The sequence below is a fragment of the Anabrus simplex genome, chromosome 6, assembly GCF_040414725.1.
Source record: "Anabrus simplex isolate iqAnaSimp1 chromosome 6, ASM4041472v1, whole genome shotgun sequence".
Lineage (NCBI taxonomy): Eukaryota > Metazoa > Arthropoda > Insecta > Orthoptera > Tettigoniidae > Anabrus > Anabrus simplex.
The window spans coordinates 275,309,391-275,326,657 of record NC_090270.1 but is presented as its reverse complement, the minus strand read 5'-3'; the positions used below and the strand labels follow the sequence as shown (position 1 = coordinate 275,326,657).

At 39.9% G+C, this 17,267-nt stretch overlaps 1 protein-coding gene across 1 annotated transcript in view; it reads left to right on the top strand.

The window, feature by feature from the left end:
• The first annotated feature begins 7,024 nt into the window (after positions 1-7,024).
• The window catches only part of LOC136876446 (BAG domain-containing protein Samui), a 30,361-nt gene continuing 20,118 nt past the window's right edge, over positions 7,025-17,267 (top strand). The window contains exon 1 of the mRNA XM_067150424.2: positions 7,025-7,326. Within this exon, the coding sequence (XP_067006525.2) occupies positions 7,192-7,326 (135 nt within the window). The 5' untranslated portion in view covers positions 7,025-7,191. The remainder of the gene's footprint in view (positions 7,327-17,267) is intronic.

Sequence of the window (17,267 nt, the reverse complement as noted above, 5' to 3'; positions counted from 1 at the left end):
CCAGAAAGGAGTGAGGCAAGGCTGCAGTTTGTCCCCCTCTCCTTTTCAATGTTTACATAGAACAGGCAGTAAAGGAAATCAAAGAGAAATTTGGAAAGGGAATCGCAGTCCAAGGAGAGGAAATCAAAACCTTGAGATTTGCCGATATATTGTTATTTTATCTGAGACTGCAGAAGATCTCGAGAAGTTGCTGAATGGTATGGATGAAGTCTTGGGTAAGGCATACAAGATGAAAATAAATAAGTCCAAAACAAAAGTAATGGAGTGCAGTCGAACGAAGGCAGGTGATGTAGGAAATATTAGATTAGGAAATGAAGACTTAAAGGAAGTAGATGAATATTGTTACTTGGGTAGTAAAATAACAAACGAAGGCAGAAGTAAGGAGGACATAAAATGCAGACTAGTACAAGCAAGAAAGAGGTTTCTTAAGAAAAGAAATTTGCTCACTTCAAACATTGATATCAGAATTAGAAAGATGTTTTTGAAGACTTTCGTGTGGAGCGTGGCATTGTATGGAAGTGAAACATGGACGATAACTAGCTCAGAAAGAAAGAGAATAGAAGCTTTTGAAATGTGGTGTTACAGAAGAATGCTGAAGGTGAGATGGATAGATCGAATCATGAATGAAGAGATACTGAATCGAATTGGTGAGAGGAGATCGATTTGGCTAAATTTGACGAGAAGAAGAGGTAGAATGGTAGGACACATCTTAAGACACCCAGGACTTGTTCAGTTGGTTTTTGAAGGAAGTGTAGGTGGTAAGAACGGTAGGGGTAGACCAAGGTACGAATATGACAAGCAGATTAGAGAAGATGTACGATGCAATAGTTACGTAGAAATGAAAAACGTTAGCACATGATAGGGTGGCATGGAGGGCTGCATCTAACCAGTCTATGGACTGATGACTCAAACAACAACACAAATATGCAGGGTTGGTAAACTTTGGTTTGGTGGACGTGATGGCAAAATTGAATGTGGAGAATGGTTTGGTATTTAAATTAGATTAAGCATGGTTAAATATGATGAGTAAGAACAGAGAACTAATACAAGGATAAAGTTGCAACGTGAGCAGAATGAGGTATACATAAGTGGCTGATGATGTAACGTAAGTCTTGACTCAGCTAGCCAGACTTGGTCGAGTAGTTGGATAGTACGACGAAATGTGCTGGTTTGCGTGATTCTGAAAAGGCAATATGAATATCCAGGGAGGACATTGGTCGTGGCATGCAGTGACTGAGGATGACTACTGTGGTGACCCGCAACTTGGGGGGGGTCACGTTTCCGGAGTATCCGATTGACCTCATGGCATGTCCAAGGAGAATCATGTTTTATTTCGCTCGATTATTATTACTATTATTATTTTGTTTTTCATTTATTCTATTTATTTGTCCGTTTATGCCCAGTGCATGCCATGGCCTATGGATCACCAATAAGGGTCGATCATGGGTCATATGGCAGTGCGTATGGGGAATGATTGCCTTTTATTTTAATTTTATTTTGCTGGTTTTTTTATTTTATGTTGTTTCACTAGATTCTAAATTACTGTTCTTTTTCATCCTGTAATTGGCTTAGGCTATTCCAAATTTGAACCATGTATTGGGAGGAAACCTGTGAGGTTCAATAAAACTACAACTACTAAAAAAAAAAAACTACTATTAACAATTCACAACTGAAGCACCCAACTGTAAATTTGCAGACATTAAATGAGAGGTAACCTACTATACAGCGATATGTTTTTAAACAGACAGAGCTTCATGTTGTGTCACATTGTTTTAACTTAGTGTAATTTTTGAGCTTTTGGAATGGTATTTATTTAATAAGTGGCTCAGGATGTCCCGGAGGAGGGGATGAAACATGCCCCACTAGATTCTAATTGTACTTTAACAAGTAAATACATTGTTTATAGTAGTGAAAAAGTGGAATTTCTTTCAAAATATTTAAAATATACTTAATCACTGTCAATATGGGCCTTTAACCATGAAATGTATTTTATGCAACATAGAGATCTTACAACAACGATGGGATAGGACATGGCAAGGAATAGGAATAATGTGACTGTGGCATTAATTAAGGTACAGCCCCAACATTTAACTGGTGTGAAAATGGGAAACCATGAAAAACCATCTTCAGAGCTGCCGATAGTGGGGTTCGACTCCCGAATGCAAGCTTACAGCAACATGACCCACACTGTATGGCCAACTCTCTTGGTAGCAACATTTTCAGAGAGCCATGGGCAAATGTACACCCTCAAGATTGGTGTTTGGACTCAGGAGGCAGACTTTCTTACTAGCAAGTCTCAGAACAGAATTTTGTCAGCCACTGAGACTATTAAGTAGGCTCGAGGAAAGGATATGGAAAAAGGAGGAAATATGGGAGGAGTTTAACACAACAAATGCCATGATGGAAAGGGAGAGGACTGAAGTAGGCTTCAAACCGAGGCATTTAGTAATGGGCCTTATTAAGCACGTTTCTATTCCAAGATCTGTAAAACTAAGAACTCAATAAAATAAATCAATCAGTGCTAAACTGCATTTCGGGCTGTCGCTCAAGTGGCATATTTCCCGTCAGTTGTTTACCTTGAAAATTTATTGAGCATTTTTCTTGATAAATTATTCCAATCCCTAATTCTTCTTCCCTAGTATTTAGCCCTGCATTGGTGCAGGGTCTACTTCTAAACTTCCCATCCTTCACACTCTGCAGTTAAAGGTGTCAGCTTCAGTGGTGCCATCAAGATGCATGTCTTCCTTAATGCAGTCGAATCCTCACTTCTTGGGACGACCTCGGGATCAAGGACCTCCAGGATCAAATTGGAGGCTTTATGAATCATTGAGTCTGCAGGGCTTCGGACAACAAGAACATACCATCTAAGTCGTGCTTCTTGCATTTCCCCTGGAATGAGTGCCATTTGGTTTATATTCATACCACTGTCTGGTGCCCATCTCACAACATTGTCGAGGTCTTTTTGCAATCATTCACAATCCTGTAACTTATTTACTACACTACACAACATAACATCACTTGCTAAAGTCGTTATCTATGATTCCAGTTCTTTACTCAAATAATTTTCTTTCTTGCTACTGGTTTGACGTTGCGCTAACACATCGAAGGTTTTTGACATGTAAGGATGTGAAAGGGCTAGGATTGGGACGACTCTGGCTGTGTCCTGAAAGCACAGCCCCAGCATTTGCCTGGTGTGGAAATGAGAAACCATGAAAAACAATATTCAGGGCTACCGATGGTAGGATTCGAACCCACCATCTACCGAATGCAAGCTCTTGGGTATGCGACTCTAACCGCACGGCCGACTTGCTCAGCGCTCATATCATTTATACACAGGGCCTCTCTTATAAATCCAGGCTGTCCAGAGGCGTTTTAACTCTCCCAGACCTAAGCAACTGTACGGGAGGCACGTGCATAGTTCTTGACCTTGCAAGTAGCCTGCACATGTTTGACCTGGCAAGCATGAGTCACTAGTCAATCTTAGCTGTTAACATGGTGAGACAGTTATCACTGCAATACCGTATTTTTGTGTGTAAAAGTTATTTTAAGAACGAGTCGGCTCGACAGGTACGCAACGCATTTGTTCAGCAATTTCCTGGTGAAGCGTCACCTTCACGAGCACACTCTCACATAATTGTAAATAAATTCGAAACTACTGGCTCAGTGCTCAATAGAAAACATGCATACACACAAACAGTTTTAACAGAGGAAACACTGGATGAAATTAGTGCAAATTTTCAATGGTCACCGCATGAATCACTCTCAAAATCAGCTCAAGTAGGGGTTTTGGTTTCTTCTGCACACATAGCTACAAAGCTGTTACACATCAAACTGTAGATTTAAATGGACCCATTGTTTAAAACCTGTTGATCCAGCCACAAGAGTGAAATATTAAGTGTGGTATCTTGCATCATTGAATGATTGTTTATTCAACCCACAGCTTGTGTTTTTTGGATGAGACCTGGTTTCATCTTAATAGTTGTGTGAATAGTCATAACTCTCGTTATTGGTGTGCAGAAAATCTTAATGATGTTTATGAAGTCTCATTATGAAGGATGACACTTCCAGCTTCTTTTATAAGGTAAGATTTCATCTAAGATTGTATACACGCTTAAAGCAGGGCAGCTGCTGGGCTGAGGCAGCTGCTGTATCGCAGAGTACAAACACCGTGCGCTCAGTCTGGGTTTATAAGAGACACCCTGTACATAAAACAACAGTACCACCTCATGGGACCACCTTCTTAATCGTTCCAGAATCATATAATATTTCACCTACTTTAATTCTTTGAGTTCTCTTTTCCACAAATGTAGCCACACACTGATCCACATTTTTGTCTAGTCCAATAGCCCTCATTTTCGTCAGTAATCTCTCATGATCTACCCTACCAAAAGCCTTCGATAAGTCAATTGTGAACTAGCTGAAAATAGAGAATTAAAGAAGTGTTCACATTTCTTCAGTCTGAATGTTAGAAATCTATGATGAAAATCTACATGTTTCATCATTTATACATGCAAAATATATAAGCAGGAAAATGTTCAGTAACAAAATATAACTGCAATTTGACAACCTTACTGTATAAATTATGCAAGAAAATGTAGTACCAGTCACGGTTTAAGCAGTGGAAGTAACATCTAAGTGTGGAAGTCCCTTTCTACCCATTATTTTAATCCCTTCCATTTATCCTCTTCAGACCCTCTAAGAATACTTCAATATTGTGAAGTCTGTCCAAAATTACTGGAACATTTTGTCAGAATTATGATTCACATGCAATACATTTGCTTTGTAAACAATAACAGTCATATAGTGCTAGCAAAATAAGTTTTCATAGAGTCACATTGCATTCAAGTATATTACGTACATAATTAACTGCACTAACAGTTTTCTGCTAGTCCAGCAATTGTGTACAGAATACAGGTACATCATTGTTTACAAGCAACAGCAGAGTTCAACAGACTGCTGACAGGGCGAGTTGACCACCAGTGCTGGACAGAATTCTTTCTTTGTGGCAAGAAGGGGCCAGTTATTGGAAAATTACTACCGAGCAGACTTTATCTCATCTGATTGACAAGAAGGTAATCAAGTTCAAAAGGACAGGCTAAGATGTGGACGACCTAGACCTCTGAACATACAGGGAATAACAGTACCGTATATAATGCAGCAAGTGTGCAAGAACTCACAAGTGAATGCTCGAGCACTGGATGAAGACACTGCGACATCAACGGACAAGGAAGTGATACCGCAGACAGTAAGAAACTGCATTCATAAAGCTTACTACAAAGGCCAATCAACAAGAAATAAGCCATTCATTAGAGAGTGCAGCAGAGTGAGAAGACAAATGTATAGTACGCGCACCTTTTCTTGAGCCCGGATCTCCATAGTAACGAATGGGAACCAGGGCTCAAGAAAAGGTGCGCGTACTATAGTTAGTATCTCAAGAAACTACTGGAATTCTGGAAGAAGATTGTGCTTTCTGACGAGATCAAGTTAATTATCTTTAGGTCAGAAGGAATAAGGGTTTCTGTAGCATACACCAAATGAAGACCTTAACTCTAACAACATACGGTAGTACAAACCATCAAACATAGGGGGGAGGACATGTCATGCTATGGGCTGTATGAGCTATGCTAGTATGGGAGAACTGGTTATTGTGGGGCAACTTAGATGTCAAAGGGTATGCAAACATACTCTGTGATAATTTGCAGAGAAGTGGTACAAAATTAGGTATCCAAGACTAGTTTATTTTCAAACAGGACAATGACTCAAAACATCCAGACCTTATAGCAAAGGGATAGCTGCTATAAAATGTTCGTGAGCATAAGCCAACACCTCGGCAATCACCAGATGTTAACACAGTTGGAAATATTCTGGCACTTTTGGAGAGAAGCATGCAAAAATAAGAAATTTTCATGAAGAGGAGTCCTCATTAGAAATTTCAAAGGAGAATCACTTAAGATTGATCGAGAAATTAACAAAATTTGTAGGCTCCATGCCAAGAATGCTTCAGGCCATAGTGGATGCAAGGGGAACCTATACAAGAACTAATGCAAAAATGACAGTGTTAATAAAGAACTATTGCACAAAAAGTTGACAATGTCAGATTACTTTTTTGCTGAAGGTAATTTTTATTTTGTTTTATTATAAAGGCATAGTGACTTAATACATATATTTTATCCTCTGCATGGCGTTCATGTAATAGTGAAAAAATGAGCTTGCTTTTATTAAACATCTGTCACAAAAGATGTGCATAGTATAGGCCTATGAATACTTAACATACTTTACCCACTGTAACTTATCAAGCTGAAAACCAAGTCTAGAGATGCTCAGTCCTACAATAACGTATTTTAATCCCGAGTCTCTAGCTGGGAATTAATAGTTGTACAAAATACCATGGAGTCAAAATAAAACAATACCGATTTTAAAAATCTTTCAAAAACTAACAACACACCAGTAATACCTACTACCCTTTACACCTATGTCTAAAAGGTACTTACTATAATTTCTTTCCCCGTAAATTATAGCCAATGTTTTATTCAAATGTCAAAAAAATAAATGGAGGTACCTTATACTTGTTCAGCTGTAGTAGGCTATTAAAAATTTATGAGGTACCGGCACCGTACGTTCCTAAATCCATGGTATAGTAACTCGAAACGCGTTGCGTGTAAATCTTACAATTCCTTTCTAAATTAATGCAAGAAAGTCAAAGCCTTAATCTAACCACTAGGAGTCGACAAATAAGATAGGTTTGAGGTTCTTAATTTTTGTCATTTCTGTTCCCGATTCAAACACGTACAAGCAGTATTTGACATCATCTGGAAATGACGTCTTCGAACACTACACTACCGCCCACATCGTTATCGCACTTTCCGAATGTTGATACAATGAATACACTCCGAGAATAGCATTTACGTATTATAAATAATAAATACATTCTTATCGGATGACATGCCGATGTTAAAAAAGTGGGGTCAAAGTACTTTGAAATTCGAGCGCATTCCTAAAAGTTTCAAGATCATTCTAGAATACTCTTCCGTACACCGGGTTTGCAATTGCATATCGTGTCGCCTGGCTCCTTGCGCATAGTCCTCGGAAAGCGTTGTTCATTGGCTATTTACTGTTCCTTCTGGAATGATGTTCGTGGTGTTTCTAGAACCAGACTATAGTGTATAAAATCAAGCTTTGCTCTACGCAAGTATGTCATTTCCATTCCGTGATAGATCACGCTTGAGTGATAAATATCGTGGTAAAACTGCCGACGAGTTATTGGACGAGTTGAAATCGGAGATTGATAAAGATAGGAAGATGTTCTTTGATACTCCGTTTTCTAGGGTAAGTACGCAGGAAATTTCGGTCGATTTAAATTGAATTGCTGTGCAGGATGTTTTTCCTTTTCATTGAACGTTTTCTTCTGTCACTTATCGCCAATTATTCAAAATATTTCATTTCGTACGCATATTGGTTGGAGGTTACTTGTACTTCGTGTTAACCAATACGAGAAGTAGGTACAATTTTAAAACATTGTAATAAACTGTGTTCAATGATCGCTTATGCGATAATGTTGTATTTTAAGGAACTGTTCAAGTTTGAATTCGGCAGTTTGCTGGATGAGCTGTCAGTTTATGGTAGGTATAAATCGGAGATGTCTTTCCTTGTGCAAGCATTAGTTCATAAGATCGGTTGAAGTGGAAGTTGCGCTTTGTTTGTAAACATTGAATCGAAGATTAACTCTCTGCAACCGAATTAAATGGTTTACTACTTCCAAATGGTGGCCTGAATTAAGCCTACATCTATTCATACTTTCACAAAGATAGCCTAGTATCTAAAATGAATTCAGATTTCAAGTCCGTGGCACCAACATATTTCTGTTCCAACTTATCTCTGTATAAACTGGAAGTGTCATTGATGTTATGAACGACTTCTGTTAGATTTGTCAACTTTAGAGAATTCGATGCTCATTCTTTGTTTGTTCTGTATTGCCAAGTTTCATTTGTAAGAAAGTTTTTCTTTTAGTTAATAACTGCCGAGATAAGATATTGCAAGATAATGATTAACATGTGCTATCATTCCAATCTGACAATCTAATTTTGTATCCTGTTTATTTGATATGGAATCTTTACCAACACCCTTGATTGAGCCAGGCTTGCTCCAAAGGATTGGAAAAGCTGTAGTAGAGTGCTGTGATAAATGCGCCTCCATTTCAGACTATGTTAGAGATGTGGTAGTCTGCAAGAGCAGTCTGTAATTTTGTTGACATCCTAGTCGTAATTTTGAATTGGGGTGCACAGAAGAGCAGTACCCTTATAGGCATTACTTGCCTGTGTTGCCTTTCCCTTTATACAGCATCTTGATTGGGCTTCTCCCTCTCTTGAAGCATTCATTTATTAGGTGTGTCAAGAGTTCCTGCTAAGAGTAAAGATGCTGCGTTTAGGTGTTCAAGATTTGGTCATATCTACAGGCTTTCTCGTGGAGTTTTTAATGGATTCTCCCACTGTTACCAGCTGGAAATAGTGTAGTATCCTCCTCTGTGACCGATTATGGTAGGTATAAGTTTAATGATGTTTTATTTTTTTCTCCAACGAAAAAAAGTCTGAGGTACACATGATTACACATGAGCGTTTTATCTCGGTAGGAAAAATGTGGCTTGGGTAAATATATTTTGATTCATGAACACCAGATCTATGGTACTTTTGCATTTGTGCAAGATATAGGTGTTTTTAAAAATATTCAACTTCTAATTCTTCCCAGTATTTTAGTATGTACTTTCCTTCCTTGGCATAACTATTCCCTAGTTAGTCCCTTAATATTGACAGCAGACAAATGTTCATCAACTCCTTGTCACTTGTGCAAATAGATATGGGAGTTGGTGACTGAAAGTATGCGCTTGCTATTGTGAAAGTTGGTGTATTTACATACCTGGCTAGCATCCCTGTAGGCCATTAACAATATATTATTGAAGACATAGAAAAAGCCAAAAGAGCACTCGGTCTGTCAAAGTACACATTATCCTGACTTGCATATCTACTGGCAAGAGAGCAGTTTTTCAAAGGCCTCTGCCTCGACCTGCTTCTGCCAGCTATCAAAGCCTTCATGGATGTACTGCAGAAACTCAATAAGAAGAGACGAGAGATATGACCATCGTTTTATTCAACGAATGCGATGATATATAGGGAATGGACACAAACCAGATATGACTTACATCATATATTGACAAGATTTGCAGTACATGGTTTCCATAATCGGATATGCTTAACAGATAAATTTCATTACCCGGATAATAACTGCAAGTGCAAATTTTGCGGAGCTTACTGTGACCAATATCATCTGATACTGTGCAACAAAAGATGAAACTCTTCGACAAGTTTCTGTAAAGGGCCCCGTAGATGGTCCGTCATACTGTGCGTCTTGCCTGCGCAGTTCTAAGATGACGGGTAAGACGGAACACGAAGAGAACACAGATGCTCCGTTTTGCTGTCAGACTTACGGTCAGTTTTCGCTAGTCGTGCACGGATAACATGTTGGAGGAATTTCTAATTTATGCCTGGTAGTCTAGGGGTGTTCGTCAAATATATACAGAGAATCGAACTCGGGGCCCCGAGGGCGGCAGCCCGTTTGTTAACCGTTACACCACGGAGGTGCATAACGTTAATTTATGACTTTCTTCAGTTCTTTCCAAAAACAACTTCGAAGTTTTTTTTTTTTTTTTTACTGCTGCTTCTTTCATAGTTCCAGGATTAATTTCAGACAACTTTATACCTAACTGTTCACAAACAACATTTATAATTTGTGTACTCTTCACTTTTGATTTTCCACAAGCACGGATTACAACGGTACAGCTGGATGAATCCCATTAGAAACGCTCGAGGTATGATTCTTAAATCCGACATTGTCCTACGAGCGAACTGCACTATAGGAGCAATTGGTTAAAGCTGATGCTAAGTCTGAAGACCCCACATAGGCTCCAACTTGCTCGATGACTTGCCTGTACACGCACAGAAAAATCGGGCGCTGCCAGATTCACTTCGAGCCAAGCCCAAGACGGTACAGGGATGAAAATTCTTCCCTGTCATCTTAGAACTGCGCAGGTAAGACGGATGCTAAGGCCCTTAAGAACTAAAAGCACATTGTGCAAAGTAACTTATTAAGTTCGATGAGTCTGTTCCAGTCCATCGAACGATATTGCCAATTTGGAATGCCTTCTTAACGGACCCTCTGGTTTGGAACTCTTTGTAAGTGATTTCCTGTTTTCTGCTGTTGTTGTTGAGTTTGTTCTGTATAGCCACAAGTCTCTCTCCAGGGTGTAATTAGTCTCAAATGTGCTTTTTGTAAAATTATTTCAGTTTGTAGTTGGATATCTAGTAGGCTCATTTTCTGCACCAAGATCACTCTGAGGTGGTCCATTTCCTTTTCAGTCCTCCAGATGTTAATGGCCTTGGAAATATTCTCTTCCGAGTTTGCACTTCACACTCGTTAACTAGTCATGTTTGTTTGCACCTGCTTCTTTTTAACATTTCAAACTCTTGAGCAGCAAGATCAGTACTTCGCTGTAATGGCATCCAATGCAACATTCACATTCCCCTGAATCTTCGTTTCCTTTGACTGGCAGTTTACATTCCTTGCCCTTCAGTTCATCTTTGTGTGCGCTTTACATATTGTCTGTAATATTCTTTCATGATGTACCATGCTCTTCCATTAGGTAAGCAATATCTAGCTTTTCCTGGCAAGATTAGGGCCATTTGTTCCTCCCCGTCAAGATAGTTAAATGTGTATACATTAATCATAGAATGGTATTGAGTAAATTATGGCAGCTTTATGATGCATATATGTATTTATGAAAATTACTTGCTGTACTCTCCCTTCAAGCTTGATCTGCAGGCTTAACATTTGTAATATGTCCAGTCAATCGATTGATAAATTGTCATTGATCTACATTAGGACTTCTGCCGACGTAGATTCCGTGTCAATTCTGTATATGCCTATTCTTTTCTTGAATCGTCAAAGAATTGTCACTCTTGGGCAGTGAAATGCTGAAATCTGAATTCAAGAAGGCCCTACGCCATACAGGCCGTCATTTATTGCGGCGAAGGAACCCTGCATGGCATACGTTCTGCATTTCATTGTTGTTAGGCTACATTGAAACAAATGTACTAGCCTACATACATTGATTAGCACTGCAGTATAAAATTTGGTTCATATAATTGTCAAATTATAAATGGTACCAAACTACAACTCGCTGCACATCGTATTTTTCATTTCATATTGTGTCTGTGTTGTCAATGCGCAACAGCAGCGTGCACATAATGGTGGTCATGTGTGAACGTAGACTAAGTGATTTGTACCAAGTGAACAGGCCTGATAACTTATAGTTTTGTACTATATTGTGTAGATTTCTTTTGTACGAATAATTCTAAACAGCCTAAGAGCCAAATGAACACAATGTTGGCTATATTTAAGGTTTTACATACGTTTTTAACAAAATGTAAAACCTACAAATTCCACAGTAGGGAATCTTGTTTTATAAAAAAAAAAAATTGAAGTTCAAAACAAGTATTTAATTTAAAAATCCAATTTTAGTGAAAAATGTCCAGTCCAGATTAAAATGTATGAAAGTGCGAAAGGCCTAAGTGTGTAAATAACCGTTATTATTGCACTCGCTGTCGCTGGATAATTTTGTTCCTCAATATTTCAGGATTTGCTATCCTATTTGATATTGTAAACTGGGTATCTTATTTGGATCACTACTAAACTGTTTTCAAAAGGTATCCTAACATGAAATGATATGTGTCCAGGACAGTATATATCAGCATTAGCACAAATAACCAAACTATATCTTGCAAGGTGAATCCCCCCCCTCCCAAGTCCTCGCCCAATTGCCACATTAGTTAACTCTTGATTCTCCAGGGTGAGGTCTTGAACACATGCTGGCAACATGGCACTACAAGGAATAGGTTAGAATTTGCATGAACAGGCTTGATAAACATTGTTTGGAACTGTCAATGCTCTTTGAAGCAGCAACTTGCATACAGAGTTAAACTAGTTGTGCAAATACTGCAAAAGTTGGAGGTGCATTCTATTTTTCCAGGACATTGCATTTTACATATTACACACATCCACACCCTTTCTACAGGTTTTTTCTTACACTGATCATTTGCAATAAATTCCAAAATGTGAAAATATAAATTTAAAATGTAGACTAATTGCACATAACTTGTCTCCTTGGGTCAGACAACAATTTGCAACCACTACAAGAGAGTAACTTCCCGTAGGAAGTACTGTATGGAATGACTTGTACAAAACAGCTCTTCGAATAAATTTCAGTCAGTTAAGTTTAATATCCAAATTGCATGCATCTTCTTTTCTTGCTGGGCATACAAACAAAAGTTGTTCCATGTCTGAGATATTGTTTCTTGATGGATCGGATTAACCACTGTCAATTGTGCCATAGTTTCAGCTGTAGATTGTTACATTCAGTCACTACTGATCCGCATTTAGGGCAGTCGCCCAGGTGGCACATTCCTTAATTGTTTTCCTAGCCTTCTCTTTAATGATAGCAAAGAAATTTCAAATTTATTTATCTTCCGTGGTAAGTTATTCCAATCCCTAACTCCCCTTCCTATAAATTTGCCCCAGTTTGTCTTCTTCAATTCCAAATTCATCTTCTTTCCTACTTTTAAAAGACACCACTCAAACTTATTTGTCTAATGTCATTCCATGCCCCATCTCTCCACTGACAGGTTGGAACATGCTACTTATTGCAAGTAATAAATCTAATTTTTGATCTGCATTGAATATCTTACTTTAATTATTTGTGACATTTTAATATTTACATACCACTTAGTCGAGAAGCTCGTCTCCTTTCTCCCAAGTCTTCCCAGTCCAAACTTTGCAACATTTTTGTATCGCTACTCTTTTGTTCGAAGTTGCCCAGAACAAATCAAGCTGCTTTTCTTTGGATTTTTTCCAGTTCTTGAAAGTAATCCTGGTGCGGGTCCTGTACACTGGAACCATACTCTAGTTTGGGTCTTACCAGAGACTTGCATGCCCTCTCCTTTACATCCTTACTACAACCCCTAAATACCCTCATAGCCATGTGCAGATATCTGTACCCTTTATTTACAATCATATTTATGCAATTACCCCAATGAAGATCTTTCCCTATATTTACACCTAGGTACTTACAATGGTCCCCAAAAGGAACTTTCATCCCATCAATGCACCGAGCTCGATAGCTGCAGTCGCTTAAGTGCGGCCAGTATCCAGTATTCGGGAGATAGTAGGTTCGAACCCCACTGTCGGCAGCCCTGAAAATGGTCTTCAGTGGTTTCCCATTTTCACACCAGGCAAATGCTGGGGCTGTACCTTAAGGCCACGGCCGCTTCCTTCCCACTCCTAGCCCTTTCCTCTCCCATCGTCGCCATAAGACCTATCTGTGTCGATGCGACGTAAAGCAAAAAAAAAAAAAAAAAAAAAAAAAAATCCCATCAATGCAGTAATTAAAACTTGAGAGGACTTTACCTATTTGTGAAACTTGCAACCTGACTTTTAACCCAGAAATGTGCACATGGTATTGTAGAAGTTCCTTGGAGGTACTCCCTGCATGGGAGGTGAATTATTCTTCTTCCAGAGTTTTGTCAGATTATGGGCAGTGTTAATTGGGACCAAACTTCTTTTTGATGTGTCCTCGACAGGTCTAGTGCAGGTTTTTGAAGCCCGTGGGCAACCTGCTCATCGTTGGTGGGGAGGGAGGTATGGGGTGAAACCCCATATTGCCACATAGCCGAATTGCACCAACGGGTTTGGTCAAAGCTTAGTCACCATCCGACAAACAGGTCGCCATAAACAGCGACGTATGCCATCGCTCCATGAACGCTGCGGTGAAGTTTCGAATTCAATCGAAGCTTTTGGCACACAATGAATGTAGTGATCGGAAATTATATACAGCCTCGTCTCCTACCTTGCCGGCCATCACTGATGGCGTTTTTCACACCAATGAAGACTCGAATCGGCTAACCAGTTTCAGACCTTTAAGTACTTGACACATATGTGATAATAGGCACCAGGCAGCCTACCTAATTAATTAAAACTTGGTTATAGATCGCCAAACGTTACGTCCAAATTGATTCACAGGCGGCCTAAATGGCGTCGAGCGCCTGCACAAGGTAGCCGGCGTGCTGTTCATTTATTTAAATGACTGATCAGTGTCTTCTCATGGTAAGTAAAACATGGGGGTGAAAAGGAACTTCTGGTCTGTGTACATAAAGAAAATGCATCAATTCTTAACTGAAGAGCACAGAATGTCTTCGTTTTGTACAAAGGGAAGATTTTCTTATGTTTGAGGAAAGGGACGAGATATCCGAAGAAGCGTTCTAGGTCACGTGCAGCTTTCATTTTCGTTTCTGGCGCGACAGGATGATCATTAACAGGTTAATGGCCCTAAATTTCGCTTAAGCTGTTAGCTTTTGAATCGTTCAAAACAAATATCCTGAATTAACTGCGGATTTATCTTGAGTTGCATTCTGCACTGAAAGCTTGTGTCGAAGAATAGTTAGGCCTGATACGGCGCATGGAATAGCAGTGACACACGTTGGGTATTTGGTGAGGCGGCGCTGCATGTTCGCTGGCTCGGCGGGCTAAGGCTGTGACCAGAAATAGAACGTCTAAATATGTGTGAACTTGGTGAAAACTGTGTTCGCTCTCTCACTGCATAGGAAGTCTTTGACCGATTAGTTTTATATCGAAATAATGTAGCCCTACAAATTTAATGTAATTCTCCATGGATCTTTTTTTTTCCCCTCCTAATTCTTCGTTGTTGAGATGAATGGTTTGGGGGCGGGATGAGGAGGTGATATTTGATTTACAGTGCCAAAAATTCTGTTCTGGTAATTTTGCCTATTATCATTGAAAATACAGTTAAGTCTAGCCTACTTGGATCCGAGGTAGGAAAGTCGCTCCTGAGATGCTTAGGTTAGGCGTGCACTTGCGATTATATCATCGTGTGACTGTTTAGCTTCAAAAACGCCCCTTTGCTACAAATACGAATGCAGGTAAATGTGACAGTAAAATCTCAGATTAAAAAGATGCAACCGGACCTATTTTTCTTGGCGACGAGACTGTCTCTCTTTCCGGAATGGACCACATAGAAAGGCGTGAATCTTCGTTCGCATGATACCATTTAGTAGCAGTTTAGGCAATTCTGTGGCTGTATGAATTTTAGATTAGTGCCAGAAATTTTACTATTCTGGAAATGAGCCCCAATACTCCACAACTTGTATTCTACCTCTGTGGTATCTTCTGTATTTACACCTGCCTTGCCGTCTCCCACATTTTATCCTCCTTCCGGTCTGTCTGAAACCTAGATGAACTCGTGTTAATCTTCGTTGCTGTATTGCGGTGGTGATAAGTGGTATTGCTGCTGATCAACGAGTGGAAGAGGTCCGACACTTCGAAAAAATAAAGATATCTGTAAAAATAAAAGGAATGGCCACGAAGGGCGTGGAAATGAAGCTTCCCATGCGTCGCAAAGCTAACCCCGGGGTCGAAAGAGTTGACAAAGGGAGTTGAGATAGGAAACACGGAAGCAGTGCCGGGCTCTGTTAGAACAGCCCACGCTCTCAAGTTGAGAGCCCCTACTTCCCCCTCTTTAATCGCCTCTTACAACATGCAAAGCATTCCGTGGGTGTATTCTACCGCCCCCACTCGCAGGATGTTAATGAGGGCGTAGAATGCATCCACGGTAGCCCTAACTTTCCGGGAAAGCAGAGTGAAATGGGGAATCCCTGGAGTTATTAGGGATCATGGGTTGGCGATCACTCGGCCAGTAGTTCAGTCAGGAATTGCTTCTACTGACTTGTTTAAAGATGCTTACTTTAATAATTCCTATCTAATCTCCTTTGATGGTTACTCCAATTTCACTCCCCACCACCTTCCCTATATTCGGCTTCGTGGAGAAGTAGTCTACGTCTAGGCCTTCCATCCTCGGGGCACCGGGTAGAGGATTTTGAATCTTACTTCCCTTGGCTCGGGGGCTGGATGTTTGTAACACTGCACCACACACAAAACTATCCTCCCCACACTAACGTGCAGTTCCCTCTTGCAGCCGACCACCCTCGTCGAAGGGTGGCGCAGGCGGCAGCACACCGGCCTCTCGCCTGAGTTCTGTGGTTCGAATCCCGGTCACTCGTGAGATTTGTGCTGGACAATGCGGTGTGTGTGTGTGTGTGTGTGTGTGTGTGTGTGTCTGTCTTTCATTCCAGCAGCACTCTCCAATATCATTTCATCCCTCTGTCACTAACAATTGCCCCAGAGGAGTGCGACAGACTTCGGCAGCCGGAACAATTTCCATCCTCGCTTCTAGATGGGTAGTTTATTAATTAAATCCATTCCATTCCTGATCCGGTCGAATCTGATCAGATTTGATTTTAATTTGATGTCCCTATGAATTCACAGTAAGTTGCGAATGGCTAATTTATGAAAAGGGGGTTCCTACATGAAAATCTTTTTCTGCGCCTCTCTTGTCAAATCAAGGGTAGAGAATTGCAGCCTGGTGGATTTAATCACATAAGCTGGTAGTGAACATTACGAATGAACGAACAAGGGGAAATGGCAGAACATTCGTATTGAAGAGATTAAAGACGAGAGTAAAGGTTTCGGTTGATGCTATGAGTGCTAGGTCATGGAGTTGTTGAGGGAGAATGAAATGTTACCTCGGTTACTGTTGTAGGGGGTTAAAAAAAAAATCGGAAAGACGTAGATGAATCTGCTGGAATGCCAATATAATAGAAGTTAGATATAAATTAGAGGCTAACCAGTGAAAGAAATAACGCGTACGTAATGAATGCTTTTAGCTGTGCCGTCCTTTATAAACGTCGGTGGTTTTTCAGTTTAACCCTGTTTACTGAAGTTCCAGCTTAAACTATTTATTAATATTCTACCTCGACCAAAAAGTTGAAGACAGACTTGCTTGAATGCTAGCTTGTAGATAGCCAGGAATGACATTTTAGTTTAACATGTAAGAAATAAAAAGGCATTCTGGTTCACGATCTACGTCTAACCGTGGCACTAGCAAGGGCATTAGTAAATTCCAACATCGCCTCTACGCTGATCGATAGGAATAGAGTTGCAGTTCTGTCATGCGCAAGCGCCACAACCTCGTGCAGTGCGGCAGTGTTGTTTAGTTCAATCACGTATTTTATACAATAATTGCGTAACAGCTCACTCTTGAAACAGTCTCCTCTCTTATTTGTGATAATACGCATTCACACATTTTCGTAAGT